The sequence below is a fragment of the Haliotis asinina genome, chromosome 10 (genome assembly GCF_037392515.1).
Source record: "Haliotis asinina isolate JCU_RB_2024 chromosome 10, JCU_Hal_asi_v2, whole genome shotgun sequence".
NCBI classification, from domain to species: domain Eukaryota; kingdom Metazoa; phylum Mollusca; class Gastropoda; order Lepetellida; family Haliotidae; genus Haliotis; species Haliotis asinina.
In genome coordinates, this window is record NC_090289.1 from 53,540,999 (window position 1) to 53,560,100 (window position 19,102).

Genomic DNA, 19,102 nt, shown 5'->3' on the forward strand with positions numbered 1-19,102 from the left:
GTTAGCATTCCCCAACAGAGCGGGATCCAGTGTTGGCCGACAGCTGCGACAGACTGTACAAGAGGGGCATCTACATGCATGGTGACTACTATATCTCTACCAACAAGACCTACTGCCGTTTTAAAGGTGAACATCACTTCCATTTCTTTTCCGGTTTTGCGGGCGTTTTGTCCACAAGATCGATTTAGAAATCAAGATACTTGACTGCACGACTGTATTTATAAAGCAACTGCGAATACGTTTTTTCGAAAGCAAAAACATACACGAAATGAGCAAATGCCAAGTCGACAAAGGTCTTTGATGAGTACGTTCCAGAAGAATGAATGTTTTGTTTTCTTGCAAACTATAAAATGTGTTTTAAACACAACATTAGAAAATAGGAATATTGCAAAAAGTTGTTGTTCATATCAAAGAAGGTTCAGTATTGCGACGATGCTCGTGAAATACACTCATCATATGGCAAATCGCTCTTTACAAATCTAACACGATGAAAACTCCCATGCTTTCACTTAGCATCACAAAGATGATTATATTGACAGAACAATGCACCAGGGTCCTACAAATGTATCTACTAACGTATACCTTCTGACAAATTTACAAGATAGAATATCTACGCTTCTTTCGATCTTAAATGACAATCAAGCACTGTTTATCAGCCACATGTTAGTTTCTAGCTTCATCATAACTTCTTGAACATATATGACTTTGGTGCGTGTCTACGTTCCATTGAGCGTGTCTACATTCCATCTCTCGACGTTATGCAGGACAGACAGCATGCCATAGCAACCAAAATTAAGCAACCCATTACTCCCTACCGTTGTTTGACTGTCGATAATATTTGTACAAGACGGAACAAATGATCGTTTAACGCCTGAAAAACTAACCCCGTCCGGATGTTTAGCAGTTTTAATTGAAAGTATGTCCTATATCTGCTCAGTGCTCGCATACGATAACATTTTTCTTTAGTAAGACATACATGTACATAGATACACACACGCACGCAGACACACACACGTGATGCACGAGTTCAGTTTAGTGTCATCTAGTGTTCGTGCCATTTCAGACAGCACGATGTGCGACCAATCTTGGATCGGATACAACGGCAGCTGCTACTACTTCAGCAACTTCACCGCGACGTTCAACGACTCCTACCGCTACTGCATGTCCCAGAATGCACACCTGGTGGTCATACAGTCGGCAGCGGAGCAGGAGATTTTGCGGGAGGCATTCGGAAGTACGCCGAGCATCTAGTCACTACCGCTCGTATCTGTGTCTACTTAAATCGTTTGCAATATGACCATAATATAATGTCAGCGTGACTGGTTAGTGTCCCTTGTCCAGCACCTGTCATAGAGCGTGGTCCACGATCCATTTGTTTATCCACTTCTGACTGATTGGTCCATTACTGGTGCCTGATCCTCCTCTAGGTGACTCCACTGCCCAGGAAATGATCCAGTGCAGTGCGGAATGTTCGATCCAGTGCTTAATGTTTGATCTGCCTGTTGATTGATCTACGGCTTAATGAGTGGTCCACTGCTTGGTGATAGATCCACTTCTTAGTGCCTGGTCCACTGCTTAGAGAGTGATGCATTGTCCAGTAACTGACCCTGTGCTACGCGACTGATGCACTACTTATTATTGATCATTTCCAAAGTAATATCAGTTTGAATTCATTGTCTGAAAATCACGCATGAGTTCCCATGACAAAATAACCATATATTAACAACGTCAACGTATCGTCAAAATACAAGACGAATAAGATGAAAGTATGTCACCGATACAAATGAACAAAACCCAACTATTAGACTCATTACCAAGAGAGTTTGTCTTTCAGACTTTCTAAACTTCCGCTCTTCAAACGCTGCCTGGTATATGGGTCTCTACGATGCTCGCAATAGCGCCTCCTTCCAGTGGAGTGACGGCAGCCTCCTGTCCTACACCAACTTCCCCAGCAGCGAACCTAGTCGGCCATTCGAGCAACGATGTGTGGTAGTTGCCCAACATGCTGACGAATATAGTTGGTACGACCGACAGTGCAGTGATGAAGAAAACTTTATCTGTGAAAAACACAAAGGTACAGTAACTGCACGACTGGCATCAGGACAGTATCAAGTGATCTGTCCTAAGTTAACCTCCACAGAGTGAGTGTTTGAGTTTCAACATTATTCCAGTTATATTATTCCAGTTATATTAACTAAATCAGCTGGGAGAAGGAAGCAGGCCCCGGACTTCTAACACCTTGGAAAACAATTGAAGGAACACAATGCTACATCGTATGTTACACATGATGGTTATATAATTAGTTCTAATGGAACCTTAGTATTACGTTTTATGTTTCAGATTGGTATTACGGGTGTATCAAAGTGACAACAACAGATCTGAATGTGACCTTGACCCATGAGGACATGACTGTGACTCTGTGTTCTCAGAAGTGTCTCTCATTGTCACGTACATACTCCGCCGCCAGCAACAGAACATGCTTCTGCTTTGACACAGTTCCTAGTCACGTGACGCTTGACTGGTCGTCATGTGACTTACGATGTCCTGGGCACATGTTTCAGCCGTGCGGCGGCGTCTCCGCAGATCCAGATAAGACGGTCATTTTTGTCACAGGAGGAGGTAAAGCCTGAGGGATCTGTTCTGATCTGTTATGGACGATCACACAATTTTATTGATTTAAATCAAATAACAACGCCTCACGGATACATTAAGTGGTTGGCATGGTAACAGTCTGGTCCTGTATACTAATAATGGTCCCACATGTCGTCGAGGGGATAAACCGCTATGCATGGACACGATGTACGTCACGAATCATAAGGATTTATTGGAGCGCCACTCCATTTTATTCTATTGCAGTGAGTCCTGGTATCAGTTCTTGAATAATAGCAGTTGTCAACGCGACCTTTACTGAGTCAGTCCTTCCATTTCATTATTATTGCAAGTCTCGTTACAGAGTCGCCCCCATCTCATGCAGAAGGATGTGAAGAGCTGGAGTTGCAGGGCCTCACAAACGATACGTTCATTACGTCACGTGGTGAAGTCACGTGCACAACAAGTAGTAAGTGACATTAATCCACACTTTTGATTTAAAGGAATTCGGAAAACCTTTAATGTATTTGTGTGGCTCTTTCACTGGAACAACAACTGTTACTTTTTACGAAAGTTATTCTGTTACTCAGAGACATTTTTCTCTCTTTTTGATTAAATTTGAAGCTCTTGTAGTTCTCTGTCTCACATTCTATATTTTTCCAGATGGAGTTCAGTGCCCCTTTTCCTGGGTGAACATCGATGGTAACTGCTATAAGTTCATGGTGGGTAGAACCACTAACCCTTCAGCATCATGTAGCAAACTAGGAGGCTATCTAATCTCACTCAATGATGAGCACGAACTTGCTCAGGTCCGAGCTGTGATCAACGGGGCTGTGACCCTGCGGTACTTCGACTGGTGGTTGACAGGACTTGTAGACAACGACAACAACAAAGTGTACCGCTGGAGCAACGGTCAGGTCTTCAACTCATCAGCGTTTCAAGTGTCCGTCACCAACGAAATGAACTTCTTCGCGTTCGAAAAGGACGACAGCTCTCCAACACTGTCTACAGCTAACCCCAGCAAAACACCCTTCATTTGTGAGAAGGGCGAAGGTAAGAACATTCAATCCCTCCTCATAACTGACATTTCAGCTAGCATAACATAGACCATAAATGATTCCTGATGTATGTCCGTGCTGACATGGCCAGAATGAGCTGAATAGCGGATGTCCGGTGGTTCAGCTCACAGCTGTAGGATGTCGAAAGGCGTACAAGGATATTTGTGTCACCTTATAAAGACATACAAAACACACACACATGGCTTAGTATGCTGATGTTATTGAGTTTTCAAGATAAACTGCGGTATGGCATGTCGATGAGCTGCTTCTATAAAACATTAACCCAGACCAGTATGAGTCATAACAACACAAATCTGGATTGGAACAGACAGGTATAAGCCGATATTGTAAACCAATAGCGAGTGTTTTCTACAATTTTGCAATCAGCTACACGTGTGGAGAGTGTAGCATAAAATGGAATTCTTTCATTTTCATTGTAATTCCTGTGGTATTACAGTAACTGAGATTAACATGAATACGTGTAAAATGCCACTCATCAATTTTAATGAAACAAATGAGTGAATTCATTTGTATTATGTATTATATTCACAGTTACTCATTTCGAACATGACGTAACTCATCTACCCTTTACATAATAGCGTGGACCTTCTTGTGTCGTTTCTCGTATCTGTGGAGACCACGGAAGGCTAGGCGCAATAAGACACACGATCTCGCTATAACAAAATTCTGTGATTCGTTTACATTCAACATAGGAATACGCTGAGTTCCAGTAAATCTGGGAAACTCAGCAAACGAACCTCTCTATCTTCTAAACGAGAATAGCTGTATACCCCGTGATAACAATGACTCAGGCCGTTTACACGCTAGGGGCCACGTGAGACTAGGCCGGATACGGTGATAGCCTTTCATCACTCGTACAGTGTATGTATTGGAGGTTGTACATGGTGTCAATAACGGGGCTGTCTGAATACGTACATGCTGTCGTGAACGCTATTATCATGCACTGTTGATATGTCTTGGTTATTCCCAAACTCCAGACATCTTCGTATTTCTGTTTTACTAGGCATGCTCTTAAGGAGTGTAGCATCGATATATGGCCGAAGCGATGTATATGTTAATTTCCTCACTCAGCGTAGGAGTTCATACAAATTGATCAGGTGTGATTGAGATCTATAGCTGTAGTGCAGTTCAGCTTGTCTGTACCGTCTGATGAACTGGCCATGCACGAGTGGGTATCAGTGAAACCATGACACACTATTTATTCTCATATTACCTGTGAATACAGAGAACAGTTTCTTGAACGTTAAATTAGCGATACATATAATGTGCAAATGGGCAATGGAGCAATTTTATGTTGCTAGGCAAACTACTAAGAGACTTCAGCATGACCACAATATACTTCTATTTCATGTTTAGATTATGTTGGTTGTTTCGACGTACCGACTGAGGCGGCCATCCTGGATGACTATGAAGATTTGACGATACCTGTGTGTGTTGAGCTCTGTAGAGGTCAAAGTCAAAGCTATGCCCTGCTTAGCGTCACATCGTGTTGGTGTAGCAACAACATCTCCACAGCGATGGCCAAATCGCCAATATCGTGCACATCTTTCTGTCTGACTGACAAGGGACAACCATGTGGAGGACCGGCGCATGTGTCCGCCTACAGTGTCGGTGAGAGTGTTTACTTTTGTCAACATAGTACGCCCTATGTTACATTAGCACTTTGGTATATATATTAGGAGATTATTGCTGTGCTTATTACGTACACCTCGGTGAAATCATCTCAGCGTAAGTGGACTGGTTTTGTTTTGTTTGAATGGCATTTTAGAAGTTGGTGAACATTAATAAAGTCCAATTCTTTATGGATAACAAACTTTTTATTACTATATCATGCGACGTTTCGGCGTGGATTCTTATATCTAGACATGCTTGACAACGGTATAAGAATCCATACCGAAACGTTGCATCATATGGTAATAAAGAAGTTGTTAATCATGAAGAACTGTACTTTATAAAGGGCTGCATTTATCATTTCACTGCGCCTCACGGACGCCGTTCTTCTGGTTTGCAGTAAGGGGCCCTTCCGCTGTGTTGTAATCCTATGTCTTTGGTACGACGTAAAATGTTAACTCATTCTCATTTGATGGTGAGCAGAATGTCTTGCTCTTGCAGTGCGTGATCACTGCACCTTCCCCTTGCTAGTCCTCAGAAAGGACACAAGCCCCTGCATATTCTGACTTGACACAGCGAACTATTTGCTCCACCGATTCTCGTTGCAACTGATACCTTTGTTAAAACATGCAATAACTTCATGATAAGCAAGTATAGAATCAGTTAACCGTAACTCATCGTAAACTTCTGTCTGGTTTGCATTCGAGACGCTCTCGACTATGGATGACACCATACCAAATGGGGAACTGTAACGTTGTGTTATTTATGTCAAAGAGTAACACAAAAATGTGTATTGGGAACAAGGACGTATTTTGTTAAACGCCCTCCGTCGTATACTTTCACGTATGTCTTTTTTGTATGTTTTTGTCCACTGGAACTTTACACTACAGCTACTTGACATCTGACGTCTCCTCATCTTCTTACAGCCACTTTCCCCGAGTATGCCAAATCCTGCAGCGACTTGTTCAACCAGGGCATTATGGTGCCTGGGACCTACGTCGTGGACGGAACACCAGCCTATTGTATAATGTCAGGTAGTGTTGGATATTCATGCAGTGACATAACATTGATACGACTGTAGTTACGAAATATAGCAGTCCTAACACATGTATATCAATCACATGAAACACGTGTTTCAGGACATGCAGTTTTAGTTCAGCTCAGTCATCTACAAGAAACCCTTGTTTGATCCTGCAGAAATTCTGCCAGAACAAACCAACGTCTTACCTCTACCTCTATACATCACACGTTTCATGTGACCTCTTTCTTTGTCATTGTGCATTCCCCCTTTGTTTCTTTCTCTCCAGACAACTCGACCTGCCCCATCAACTCCAACACTTCCTTCACAGGGGTAGGCAATGCAGGATACTGTGCTTTGTTCGGGTTCGAGTATAAACACCCGGATGACGCCATGGCGGTTTGTCGCAACTGGGGTGGTGTCTTGGCGTCCATGAGGGACACTGAGGAGTTGAACTTCCTGGGACAAGTGATCAAGTGTAAGTGGCTAGAAGTCGCAGAATGAGTAGCAATGAGAACAGTTCCCAGTGGAAAGTACGTTACTTCCAATGTTTAAAAATGTATAGTGGTTCCAAACCTATCAGTGAAATGTTGGGTCTCTAGTCGTTCATGAAACCTGTCACCGTAAAAAACACAGGCCGTAATTTCGTTTTGGGATTTGTAATAACCTTTCTCGCTGGTTTCCCTAAAATAATGAACGCAGCCTGCCAGGAATTAGGGTTTCCTTCCACATCAACTAAGATACTGTTCAAAGAGATATTGAACCAAACTCACTAGCCCCACTAGTAATGTTGTGATACAGGATATCACACACAAAGAAATAGTAGAACAATACGCCCGTCTATAAATTACTGTCAAACAGTGACCGATTTTTCGGGAATAGGCAAGCATATCCATACCGCGCCGCTTACCGATCTTAAACATACAAACACTAATAAATCGTTCACAAACCCCCCAAAACGGAATTGACACAAAACAAAAAAACAAAACTAAACAAAATAAAAAACCCGACCCCCCCTCCCCCCCCAAAAAAAATTACCAAACATATATAATACCAGACAAACAAAACAAAACAAACAAAAACAACAACAACAACAACAACAACAACTTCTGGCAGAAGTTTTTTTGCTGCAGAACATATGCTTGCCTTCAGAAATTTCTGGTAGAATGTTCTTAACTGAATAAAATTAGAGTCTTTGGATAACTCATTATGGACATTCTTTAAATGGTGTTATTTCTCCTGAAAACATATTGAGTTCGATGGAGAAATGATTCCCAGAAGCAGATCTTCGCACAGATCTTACTAGGGCTATTTTCACAAAATGAAATGAAAATAGAAATAATTTGACATCTTTGTGCATCATATATTCACACTCTGTATTACGTGAGGTACACATGGCGAAGTTACATTCATTTCACCTTAGACATGAGATCTGTTGACTCAACATGTTTTGCCCAAAAGTTTCGGAGAGGATTCTTTTCGGAGAAATGTGTGTCTATCCGTGCGTGCGCGCGTGTGGCACGTTAAACATAATTACTATCAGTGTTTTTAGGCAAACGCGCCATTTTATAGGATTAAGTTGGTTTCAGTAAGATCAGTAGCAGAGAAATGAGTATTTTGATTGTATCAACTGCTTTTACAATTAAAATTATGCATTAATCCCTTTCGTTTTACTGTAACGCAGTTGTTTCTTTTAGTGGATGCATACTAGACAAAATAAGTTAGTGATATTTGTATTTTTAGGATTAATATTTTATCAGTGTGTAAATGAATAAATAGATCATTATTCATATATTTCAAAATTTACATTTATCCCATACTGTATTCGTATGTCCCGTGAAGATGCGGGGTAGAATAGGTGTTCTGCAACCCATGCTTCTACAAAAGAAAAAAAGGAAAAACGAACAGGGTGTCGTTGTGCAAAGAGTTCTTAGCGCCAAGGTAGCCGTAACTCCTATACTTTAACGTAGTCTTTCAACAAACCAAACGCTATGGTTGTTTTGAACTACGCCACATAGGTTATTGAGCAATAAAATGAATGGGATAGGAGGATTCACAATTTACCTGAATACAAGCGACATGACAAATTCTTTTTATAGAAACTTTCGATGTTTCTGACACTGGGAAATGTAGATTATATGCGGTCCAATCTGATATAATTGAGGGTTACTATCATTCATTACAATTGATACAGAACACTATTAGAGAGAGGGTATTCATAATTTTCAAAAGGAGCAGGTGCTCACTCTTTGCAGAGAACAGGCTTTACAGGGATTAAGTTAATACAGCATGTAGACATGCAACAAAGGGATTAACAACTACAATGGATAGAGGTACTAAGGCAGTGACAACAGTGATACAGGTGAAAGGACGGTCTAATGCACTCTCCCCAAATATTTGGTCGTTACGAGTATTCACACAGAATGATACTTGTCATTATAGTTTTGTTACTACATGATCCCAAGTAAATTTAAACCTTCTACTTTTTTTAATCATGGACAATGTATATTTTTATTTTATGGCCAGGTGTGTCAACAGCTGAAGGGATGATGTAAAGCCAGCTACTTGACCATACAGGGAGCAAATGTACTGTACGTTCCAATTGTCCCTTGTATGGTCATCTACCTTCAGTGTTTGGCAATCTACGGTTAAGAATTTACCGTGACAAACTATGTGGGAAAAACCCCGTGAACCAGCAAAACAGTTGACGTTCAAATTATGTATTGTTATGTAACGAGAGCAAGGAATACAAACACACAAGTCAATATAACAATGCAGATTTCAGGTACAATTCAAGAGAGACAAAATCTAAGTCAGTGGGTCACAACATACAATATAGCAAACTCACCAAAGTCTTGGTGTGAGAGAGAATCAACTATGGCAGAATGTAAACACAGCGATGGTCTGACAGCAGATAATGTAGATTCAGGCGTTCACGGGATTTCAAGTGTTGGCCGTAACTCACGCAAATATGAATGAATGTCAGTGTGAGTGTCCCCATCAACACGGCAACCAGCCTTTTTATATATACACAGTCAATTCCCGAAAGTTCGGGCACAAACGAACGTCGTCAACATTGTAGAATGCCCTCGAATAAGTCTCCCGGAAGTAGACACATAGGAAACTGGGAGCAGATAAATTCCGGAAAACCAGAATGCTAAAAGTGTTGACCAGCTATTACAACGAAATGTGACCCATAATATTTACTATTCAAAACACTAACTGTTGTGACCCAATAATTATTACTTAATTAATAACAAAACTATACAGAAAATACACTCTCGTAACAATAGTTAACTAGTTTAGATTGAATTTCTAGTTTTGAATGGCTATCTGTGATACACTAGTTGTTTAACTTTTTTCGTCAACAGGCTTTTCATCTCTAATTATACTGATTAAAGAAAACATCATTTAAAGAAGGTCCATTACAAGGTATCCAAAAATAGTCTCTATTTTTTCAATTAAGATCATTCTGATAGTGAAGCCAAAATGTCGCCAGAAAATTCTGCAGCAAAACAATTCTGACAGAAATTTCTGCAGAAATGCTTTTCAGAGCCAAGTTGTGAGCTTATTAACCCGTGAAGACACTTGCACACGAACGTTTTGGGTTTGTCTCCCCGAGATCTTTCCAATGATATAAAATACGTCTTCGCTTTGACTGATTCTTCTGTGTGTCAAGTTAGGACTCACTGGCCATTCCTAAGTGTTCCCATCCGGCCTTATGTATTGCTTTTTTTGTTTCAGATTCTAAAACATTAATGACTAGTAAATATGTGATGATTGGTGCTCGGGATGAATTCCAAAACGGACTATTTTCTTGGGCGGACGGATCACTGATAAAGCAGGACCTAGCCACGAAGGGTACAGACTTCACAGCTGCCACTAAAGTGGTCAAAATGAGAACTGGGACTGATTTTATGAAGATAATGAATACTGATGACAACAAACGCTTTCTTTGCACAACAGAGAAAGGCATGTATTGAATCTTTACACTAGCAGACTGGATAATGACGAGAGTCTCACAGAGGGATCATAGGTATCTGTGCAAGGATACACTGATGATCTGATTTATAACTTTTGTCTGTAAACATTTTGTACCGTGTGGTAAATGTTACGTTGGCAGGTCAAAAAATGTATTATTGTCCAACGCGGCCTCAAACCCTCTCACTCTCACCAATGGTGGAGAACATTATATCTGTATAACGATGACGAAATATGTTGACTAGATCTTAATTACATGTATCATCAATGTAGTTTTGCCTTTCAGAATATGAAGCTTGCTATGAAAACAACAACCAGTTTGATCCAGTAGTAGCCAATTATTCAACAATGACTTTCACCTTGTGCCGACAACTCTGTTTGGGACAATCCAAAGAAATAGTATTGCTACACGTCGCCAACTGCTATTGCGCAAATGTTGAAGAGCTAACAAACTTGAACCAAGTAACCTCTGACCTCGAGTGTCAGGTTGGCTGTCCAGGTCACATGGGCCAGAATTGTGCTTCCGGTTCAAAACTGAGGGCATATCGAATACGTAAGATCTTGAGTCATTGCATTTTATATTTGCAAGCTAGAGTGCAATTGTAATGAAATTATCGCACTTCAGCTTTAACTTTTGTTAAACTGTAAAATGTAGATAAATGCGTGTGTAGGTCTTCCCCGCACCCCGCCAGTTTAAGGTCGACCAGACATGTTGTCTGTGAAGAGGCGGGTTCACCTTGCGGTAGTTAATCGTGCGCCCCCACCCCGTTGTTCCCTGGGTGACTTTGTGCCATGAAGTGTTATTGGGGCAGTTGGGTAGGTACGTGGTTAAAGGGTTCGCGCTTGACGACGAAGGCCTGGATCTGGTTCCCAAATGGGTGCAATGGGTGCAACCCATTTCCGGTGCCATTTGCCGTGATATTGCTAATAGCGGCGTGACACTAAACCCACCCATTCAGAAGATATGTTATCGATTCTTGAATGTTGCCAGTCACCTGTCGTATTACATAGGAAGTGGTGAGGTTATGCCACTTTTAGGAATCTTGCGTTTGAACTTCGAACCGCCAGTAAGCGATCGTGGGCTTGAACTAATCCGGACTAGAGCCTGATTTCATGTGCAGTTCTACTGAGATATCTTATAAATGAACATGGGCATCACACTACTCAGCACACTGATTGAAACCCGACCCTCCTTGATGATATTCTCGTAACACCAAGCCCAGGCAGGCTAACCACAGTTTACACAGTTCAGCCTATTTTGGTATGACGTTACCTGAGTTGCAACCTTCATATTCCCAGCGGGGAGACTCTGTAGCCACTTCTTCACAATGGTTGTATTTACAGTTAAGATAGTAATAGTAATAGTAATGGTAATAGTTGCCAAGGTCGTTGGACACAATTTGAAATTTGAGATTGATTTTGTTGATGGCGATGTACTGCTGGAGGGTACAGCGATAGGAGTAGACCAGATAAAGTCCTTTACCAAGTCTGCCCAGAGTCGGTCGTTTGTGGAGAAGTTGTCAGAGAAGCCATTGCACTGTTTGAAACAGAGCAGCAAGCCAACTGACTCCTTCGCCTGGATGAAGTCGGCTGGTTTCAAATGTGAAACTGAGGGCTTCCGTTTTGCTGCTCAGGACCAGTCACTTCCTACTCGCAATCGCCAGAATGTGATTCTTAATCAAAATGTGAACATGAAATGTCGTCATTGCAATGAATTTACAGAGACTGACAAACGCCTTGTCAGTGGATGCCCTTCCTTGCCACAAACAGCATATCTCAAAAGACATGATGGCACGGCTCGCTGCTTTTATTATCGTCTCCGCCATGGCTTTGTGGCTTTGACCCAGAGGTCCATCCATGCTACGATCCTGAACCAGTCCAGGGCGTCCTGGAAAATGATGCTTTCAAACTTGTCTGGAATAGGCCAATATACAGCCTGAGACTAATTCAGGCCAACACACCTGATCTTGTCCTTTTTGATAAAGCCAATGAAATTATTTATATCATTTATATCAACCTCGAGACCCGAACCAAGGTACCTCCACCGGGGATCGAACCCGGACCTTCTGCATAATCGGCAGACACCGTATCACTGCACTGTTGTGCTCCACATCTCTTTCCACATATATTTGATATCAGTTAGTCGATCGGGTTTATGAAGACGACGTTGACTTCTTCGAGTCACGTCAATGTCTCGTTAATAACAACTGGTATGACAATGTGTGTCTTTATATATTTCCGTTACCCAACATACGTTGTAGCCGACTTTTTACGTTTTTCTGTCTGACTTCCTACAGGGCATGGTGATCTAGCCGAGAACTGCAGCACCCTCTACAACAGTGGCGTTTTGTACCGGGGACAATACCTCTTGAACTACGCGGGCACGGAGGAGGTTCGGGAGTGTGGATTTGATAGTAAGATGAACACTCCCCACGATGGTAGCAGTTTGTGATTACACTGACATGGTGGGACCATGTTGCCACCGGGGCGGTTAAAGCAATATTATGTACTTTGGGTTAAAAGCACTTGACTGTTTCACAATTATTCAATGAACAAGCAATTTGGGCGGCCGTGTTGGAATTTTTTCAACACCAGGATCTTCTACATACCAGATGTGAATTACATACATCACTGTTACTAATAGTATACTGAATGAAATACAGAAGGTATAAAGATGACCCCACCGTCATGTCATTTGGTCTTGAGGAAACCACTCTGAATATTTATGCATGGATCTATTTATGGCATATACGTGACTGGATCACTTATCTCCTTTGCTTCAAGTTCAGATGAGCAAATCAAATAATGGCTATTTAAGGGTTACTGAACGCAAGCAAATCACTAATTCTACTTTAATGATACGTTAGTAAATCATCTATGCAAATCAACCTGTTTTGAACTGTCAGTCTGACCAGACATTCATACCATATACATGGAGAAACTGATCCACACAGAAAGGACAACCAGCGTCAGTGGGGATGGTGTCGAAACGGCATGTCTTCTTAAATATATTACAGCATTTTTGAGTGTACAAGTGGCAAAAACATATGGCTATAATTCATTAGTGAACATACGTAATTCGGAGAATCGCAATAGATATTCCTATTCTTATCTTCTACCGAGGCTTTCGGTAGCTTTGTGCATCCACACATCCGTCATCTATAGAAACATATGAAAAGTTTGGGGTATGTAATGGATTCGATACCCGTTTTAGAGATATTCAGAGGTATCGGAGTAAAAATGTACATGTACTGTTTTCTATCTCTGACCCGCGAAGCTTTGTGTTAGCTTTGATCTTCAGCAACTTCAGGTTTGTTGTAAGAGGCGACTAATGGGATCGGATGGTCAGGCTGGCTGACTTGGTTGACACATCGTATCCCAGTTGTGTAGGTCGATGTTCATGTTGTTGATCTCTGAATTCTAGATCATTTACAACCCGCCCGCATATGCCTGGACATCTGCCGAGTGCGGCGTAACCCTAAACTCACTCTTTCTTCTGACATGCTGCTGTTGATATGTTTGTATACTTTTGTTTTAGTTCATGACATCAACTGTCCAGCTGGGTGGATTGCTCACAAGCAAAGCTGTATACAAATAAGTCCCAGTGCCAAATCTCAGGATAGAGCCGCCGAGTTATGTTTTCTGAACGGCGGGCATCTGTTCACACCGAGATATCCGGACACCCTCCAGTTCATTGCGAATCTAATAAACGCCGTCCCAGCGTGGGCGCATTACTCAAATTGGCGGACAGGAGCACGTGAAGTGATGCTGGAGGGTCACGTGATGTTAGCTGATGGCATATACATGTGGTCGGAGGAGTTGGCAGCCGACACATTCAAGGACGACGGCTGCATCGTGGTCGACGTAGGCAATTTAACTCTACAGAGGCACAACTGTAGTAACGAGTTACCGTACATCTGTGAATTAGGTGAGTGAACGAAGTGAGTGAGTGAGTTTGGTTCTAGCAAAATATATATTCCAGCAATATCACAGCGGGTGACACCAGGAATGGACTTAACACATTGTACCCATGTGTGGAATCGGAGCCTTCGGCTTGATGAGATAGAGCTTTAACCAATTGGCTATTAACCAATGGTACTATCGTCATAGTGAATGGGAAGTGTTCTGTCTACAACACTACAGTGAACTGTTATTCTCCCAGTTTCAGATTCATCTGGATGTCACGTGACAGGATCATCGCCTAGCAACAGTGTCACCTTTCCTGGTCGGATGTCAGTTTCACAATGTATGGAGTTCTGTAGGGGCCAGAATGAATCTTACTTCGCCTTAAATGGCAGCATATGCGAGTGTTACACTTCCTATGACGTCATCAGTTCGGGAGTATGTGACACAGGGTGTCGGGTCCAGCCCTACCAGCAGTGTGGATCCAATGGATCTGACGCTTCATCTTTCTACGACATTGGTAAGGAACTCACTAGTCATGTGCATCCACTTAAACATCTGTCTTCGACACGAGTGAAGAACTCTCTTGTGGTGGACTGTGTCAAGGGAGATAGGATTTTAAACTAATCATGAAGAGCCACGTTAGAGTTGGTCTTCTGTAACACATAATTCAAGCAGGTAACCGGACCTGGAGATCTGGGTGGATGATAACATGGCATCATATGCTATTTGCCCAGATCGATGTTCATATCAAGAAGACATCATGGTTTCCACTGGAACATTATCGCTAGGACTTGTTGATAGTTCCACCACAGGTTAAAGTTGCTAAATGGGGCACTCAGTTTCAGGACCTTTGAAGATCTGAAGACTGGGTTGACACATGTCATCGTATCCCATTTGCATGAATCGATGCTCATGATGATCACTGGATCGTTTGGTCTAGACTCGATTAGTCTCACCATTTAGCTGGAATGTTGCTGAGCGCGGCGTTAAAATACAAACAAGCCAAGTCGGCTTCAGGAGTGGTATTATAACATGAATGTCTCTGTTGCCAGCCTCCTACACGACCGCCATGTTGTCGTCCTGCACCCAGCTGCAGCAGTATGGCGTCTCGATGCCAGGCTGGTACCAACTGCAAAACAACGCCGGAACAACACGTGTACAGTGTTTTGTTTATGGTGAGAAACCTGTCATCGTCTCAATGTTCTTATGTGACAAGATCTACCCCTATACACATTGGATATCTGTAGATATGCAAGTAAAGTAGGGAGTGGGTTGGGTGGGTGGGGTCCTGAAACCTGAACCCCTACTTGTGGGTGGCTGTAGTCATAGTTGAGGTAGGAGGTGGTGGAAAGGGGAGACTGGAGAGGAGCGGGCACGGATACACAGAGCTGTGGTTGTCATGTGAGCGTCCTTTTCACAAAGTGATCGTAGCGCTAAGCTGAACGCAGCTCCAGTTCGTTAAAACAGACTTACAGTTGTTGTAGCGGAACGGTTCCTCTGATGGGTGTACTTAACGGAAATTAATCGATACATTGAATTTATAAATGTTTCTTATATCAGTGATACATTTTTCCAACTTTGCTGGAAGGTCTGAAATGATGTTTGATTTTAAGCCAGCATTTTCGTATCTGTTTACATACGTATACGAAGGAAATCATGTCATTTCATCTTTATCAGGTTCAGGCTATGAGTCAATACTAGGGTCCAGCTTTGGGAACATGTCTGCCTCCAGCGAGGCCCCGAGCTACCCTGCTGCACACGCCAGGTAGGTAGGTTAAGTGGGCTCAGGGCCCGGTCCACATGATTGCACTAACGACGTGACTACGCATGCGTGCGTGCGTGTCGTAGGTTTGCACATAGTTTCTTTTGAGACAGGGAATAGAGGTTATTGCTTCAATACGTACTTGTTGACCTCAGGTGCTGACTGATTGATTACAATATTTGGGCAATATCGGGATCGATCTTACATTTGGCGGGTCCGTCAGCCATGGAAAGGTAACCTACCGTCCAAGTTGCCTCACCAGTATGATAACGTGTCTGTGCGTCACACGGAATCTTGAGAGTGGTATTATCTAGCAGTACAAAACAGAACTGACTGTGAAACCATTAGTTGAGGTCCTCTGGCATGTATATGACAAAATACTACAAAGGCATCACTGTTTCAGTGACATTATTAATATTTTGATTCATCTCACTCCAAAGACTGGGCTCTGGACTTGTGTCACCGAGCAGCTGGAAACCCACAGATAGCCCCTCGTGGCTGCAGGCGGATTTGCCCGCCCACTTCCTCGTCAAGTCGGTGCTCATACAAGGTCAGTGATAGTATGGAATATAACAGTATAGAGTTTAAGTTAGATATTATTATTGTATAACTATAGCTGGTTAGTCTAAGCTAATATTGCCGATTTTCAACGTAATAAAATCTCTCTGCTGGCATAATTTCATCTCCACATGTGATAATACGCAAAGTTTGAAAATTGCTTGGAGTTAAACACGAGTAATATGACATCCCTGTTTAAGGACACTGACAACATGAGCACTTTACGGTCACTGGTAATGCTATCGGCCGCAGGTTTGCCGTGTCAGACCTAATCAGTTGCCTCCTTCAGGATGAGACAGACTGCTGACACAAACAAACTGATCCACGCTATGCTCCAAGTACCCATCTTTGAATACTTCAAACATGTGACAGTAAATATATCTCCCTTCTATATTAATGTATGTGTCGCCTGCAGGCGGACAGTCCCTCACGGAGCAGGCGTGGGTGACCTCCTTCAGCCTCCAGTACAGCGTTGATAGCGGCAGGCAGTGGACGCAATACCCAAAATCGGTACGTGCAGTTTCCCATGGCTCTACACATAACATGTTTTCTGATCTAACTATCCTGGTCTTGTAGAAAACGTTTATGATTACTGGGAATACAATCAATGAATTTCTGTTTGATGTTTGACAGTCATCATGACGTCATAGTGCGTCGTATAACGTCTTCTACTGCCACGTCAAAATTGTCTTTGTTACTATGCCGAACCCACTTCCGTTCGTAAGGGAGGCAAACATATTTCAATATTTCATCTGCAAAAGATCTCTTATAAGAAACCCAACACATGTTTAACGTCATTGATCCTCAAGATATTCCGATTGTATTTCGTGTTTGTAAAAAAGCAATATGTTTGACCTGACGTCGAATGTTTGATCCAAATCAGTCGAGGATAGCGAACGGTTCATGTATAGATACTGATGTAGATAACTTTAGATTACAGACCTTGAGGCAAGCACAAACGTAATGACATATTTGAAGATAACAGGATACGGTAATCGCCAGGCGCCGCATTGTTGTCTGTTCCACAGAGAACATAGTAATGAGAGTGGCATGCTGTTTGCAAGTCAACAAATTATCATCAGTATATTTAATGGCAATACTGACAGTAACGCACACAACAATAATGTTACCAGTTGAGCGGAAGCACGGACAGATCTACAGTGACGAGCCATTTCTTTCCGGACCCATTTGTGTGCGACAGTGTACGAGTGGTTCCAGAGGCCAGCGCAGTTGCTGTTACTCTGAGGGTGGAGTTCCTTGGGGAGCTCTACCTGAACTTTAATCGTAAGTTTCGCAGTGGTGCTTTGTGTTGAGCTTATCTTAATACAATTTCAGTGTTTATTGCATGTTACCATGATACGATGATCTCATGCTTCGCCCCCTGGAGGTACGTATACAGGAACGCACCCGCAAGATTGACTGGCGCATCTGAGCGTTTTCGCCATGGGTATTGCGGGTGAGAATATACCCCAGAACTTCATGCTGGTGTTAAGCCTCATGCTATTAAATACTTCTTTTAGGTTGTTATTTCCTCTGAAAGACGTATTCTCATTTAAGATCAGTGTTGGAGCTATAAGGATACCCTTCACTTCAATTCACAGAAATGGCTTTTAGATTCACAATAGTATAACGTTACAAAACATGAGCATGTAGATATCTTATGATGGAGGAGGCTTTCTTGAATTAGCAAAGTACTGGAATTGGATTGACAGGGTCTCTTGTATGTTGGTCCCTTTCACTAACGTTATCACTGATCTGTTAGCCAATATTTACAGGCAGACGAGGTTGCGACATTAAACTACTATTACAACAATAACAAAGCTTGATGCATTTTTATGTTGCTCTCGTTTTCCAGATTCTGATCGCTACATTGGCTGTTTTCCGGACGCCGAGTTTGTGTCCCAGGGTACAGCGACCTCAGCAGACCACTGCCTTACTACTTGCACCTCGACAACCAAGTACCCGTTCATGGCACTCGGTAATTATAGGGCTTGCACTGTAGCCCTTTGAGTTATTATGCCAGTGACAAGTCTACCTATAAGGTAACGAGTGTGATAATTAAACCAATAGGAAACCAAGTATTAGTCATGTTATAATGTCAGACTAGCGAATAATGAAATCTATCAGAGGTATATGAGAACTGTCATGACAGACTAGTTCTTCCACAGCCGACGCTGGGGGGACGACGGAGTGCATGTGCGGAACATCTGTTGGTCATCACGGTCAAGCCGCCAGCCACTTATGCAATCATATGTGTTTCCTCCTACCTGGTGGATACAAGTGTGGTCGGACACTTGACAATGTTCTTGCAGTCTACAGAACGTTTGGTGAGTTGATTGTGATGTAACTGTATTCGTCCGCCTCCTCAAAAGATGTTCGAGGAGTAAATCGTTATGATCTTACTTTACATATAAATGTCGGATTCTGACTGGCTGAGAGCCATTCTACGTTTTTCAATGTGAAATACTTGCTCGAACTGCCGCACTGTTGCCTTTACACTAAAAAGGCACCAAATTCTCGAATGAATGATATAAGACGTCTTCGCCATTTTCAAACGTTGTGCTGTGTTTCCGACATGTTAATTGATAATGACATGGA

The 19,102-nt window shown here is 42.3% G+C and overlaps 2 protein-coding genes across 2 annotated transcripts in view; both read left to right on the plus strand.

Moving 5' to 3' along the window:
- LOC137297853 (MKI67 FHA domain-interacting nucleolar phosphoprotein-like) overlaps positions 1–19,102 on the plus strand; it is a 273,252-nt gene that overhangs the window by 52,147 nt on the left and 202,003 nt on the right. The window lies entirely within an intron of this gene.
- LOC137298768 (uncharacterized) overlaps positions 1–19,102 on the plus strand; it is a 51,687-nt gene that overhangs the window by 28,266 nt on the left and 4,319 nt on the right. Inside the window, exons 6-26 of the mRNA XM_067831044.1 lie at positions 19–126; positions 1,064–1,234; positions 1,835–2,074; positions 2,341–2,619; positions 2,954–3,058; positions 3,253–3,642; positions 5,025–5,279; positions 6,206–6,313; positions 6,587–6,775; positions 10,042–10,269; positions 10,565–10,831; positions 12,576–12,692; positions 13,817–14,206; positions 14,435–14,701; positions 15,237–15,359; positions 15,862–15,949; positions 16,387–16,496; positions 16,920–17,014; positions 17,638–17,788; positions 18,360–18,482; positions 18,673–18,831. Coding sequence (XP_067687145.1) covers positions 19–126; positions 1,064–1,234; positions 1,835–2,074; positions 2,341–2,619; positions 2,954–3,058; positions 3,253–3,642; positions 5,025–5,279; positions 6,206–6,313; positions 6,587–6,775; positions 10,042–10,269; positions 10,565–10,831; positions 12,576–12,692; positions 13,817–14,206; positions 14,435–14,701; positions 15,237–15,359; positions 15,862–15,949; positions 16,387–16,496; positions 16,920–17,014; positions 17,638–17,788; positions 18,360–18,482; positions 18,673–18,831 — 3,963 coding nt within the window. The remainder of the gene's footprint in view (positions 1–18; positions 127–1,063; positions 1,235–1,834; positions 2,075–2,340; positions 2,620–2,953; positions 3,059–3,252; positions 3,643–5,024; positions 5,280–6,205; positions 6,314–6,586; positions 6,776–10,041; positions 10,270–10,564; positions 10,832–12,575; positions 12,693–13,816; positions 14,207–14,434; positions 14,702–15,236; positions 15,360–15,861; positions 15,950–16,386; positions 16,497–16,919; positions 17,015–17,637; positions 17,789–18,359; positions 18,483–18,672; positions 18,832–19,102) is intronic.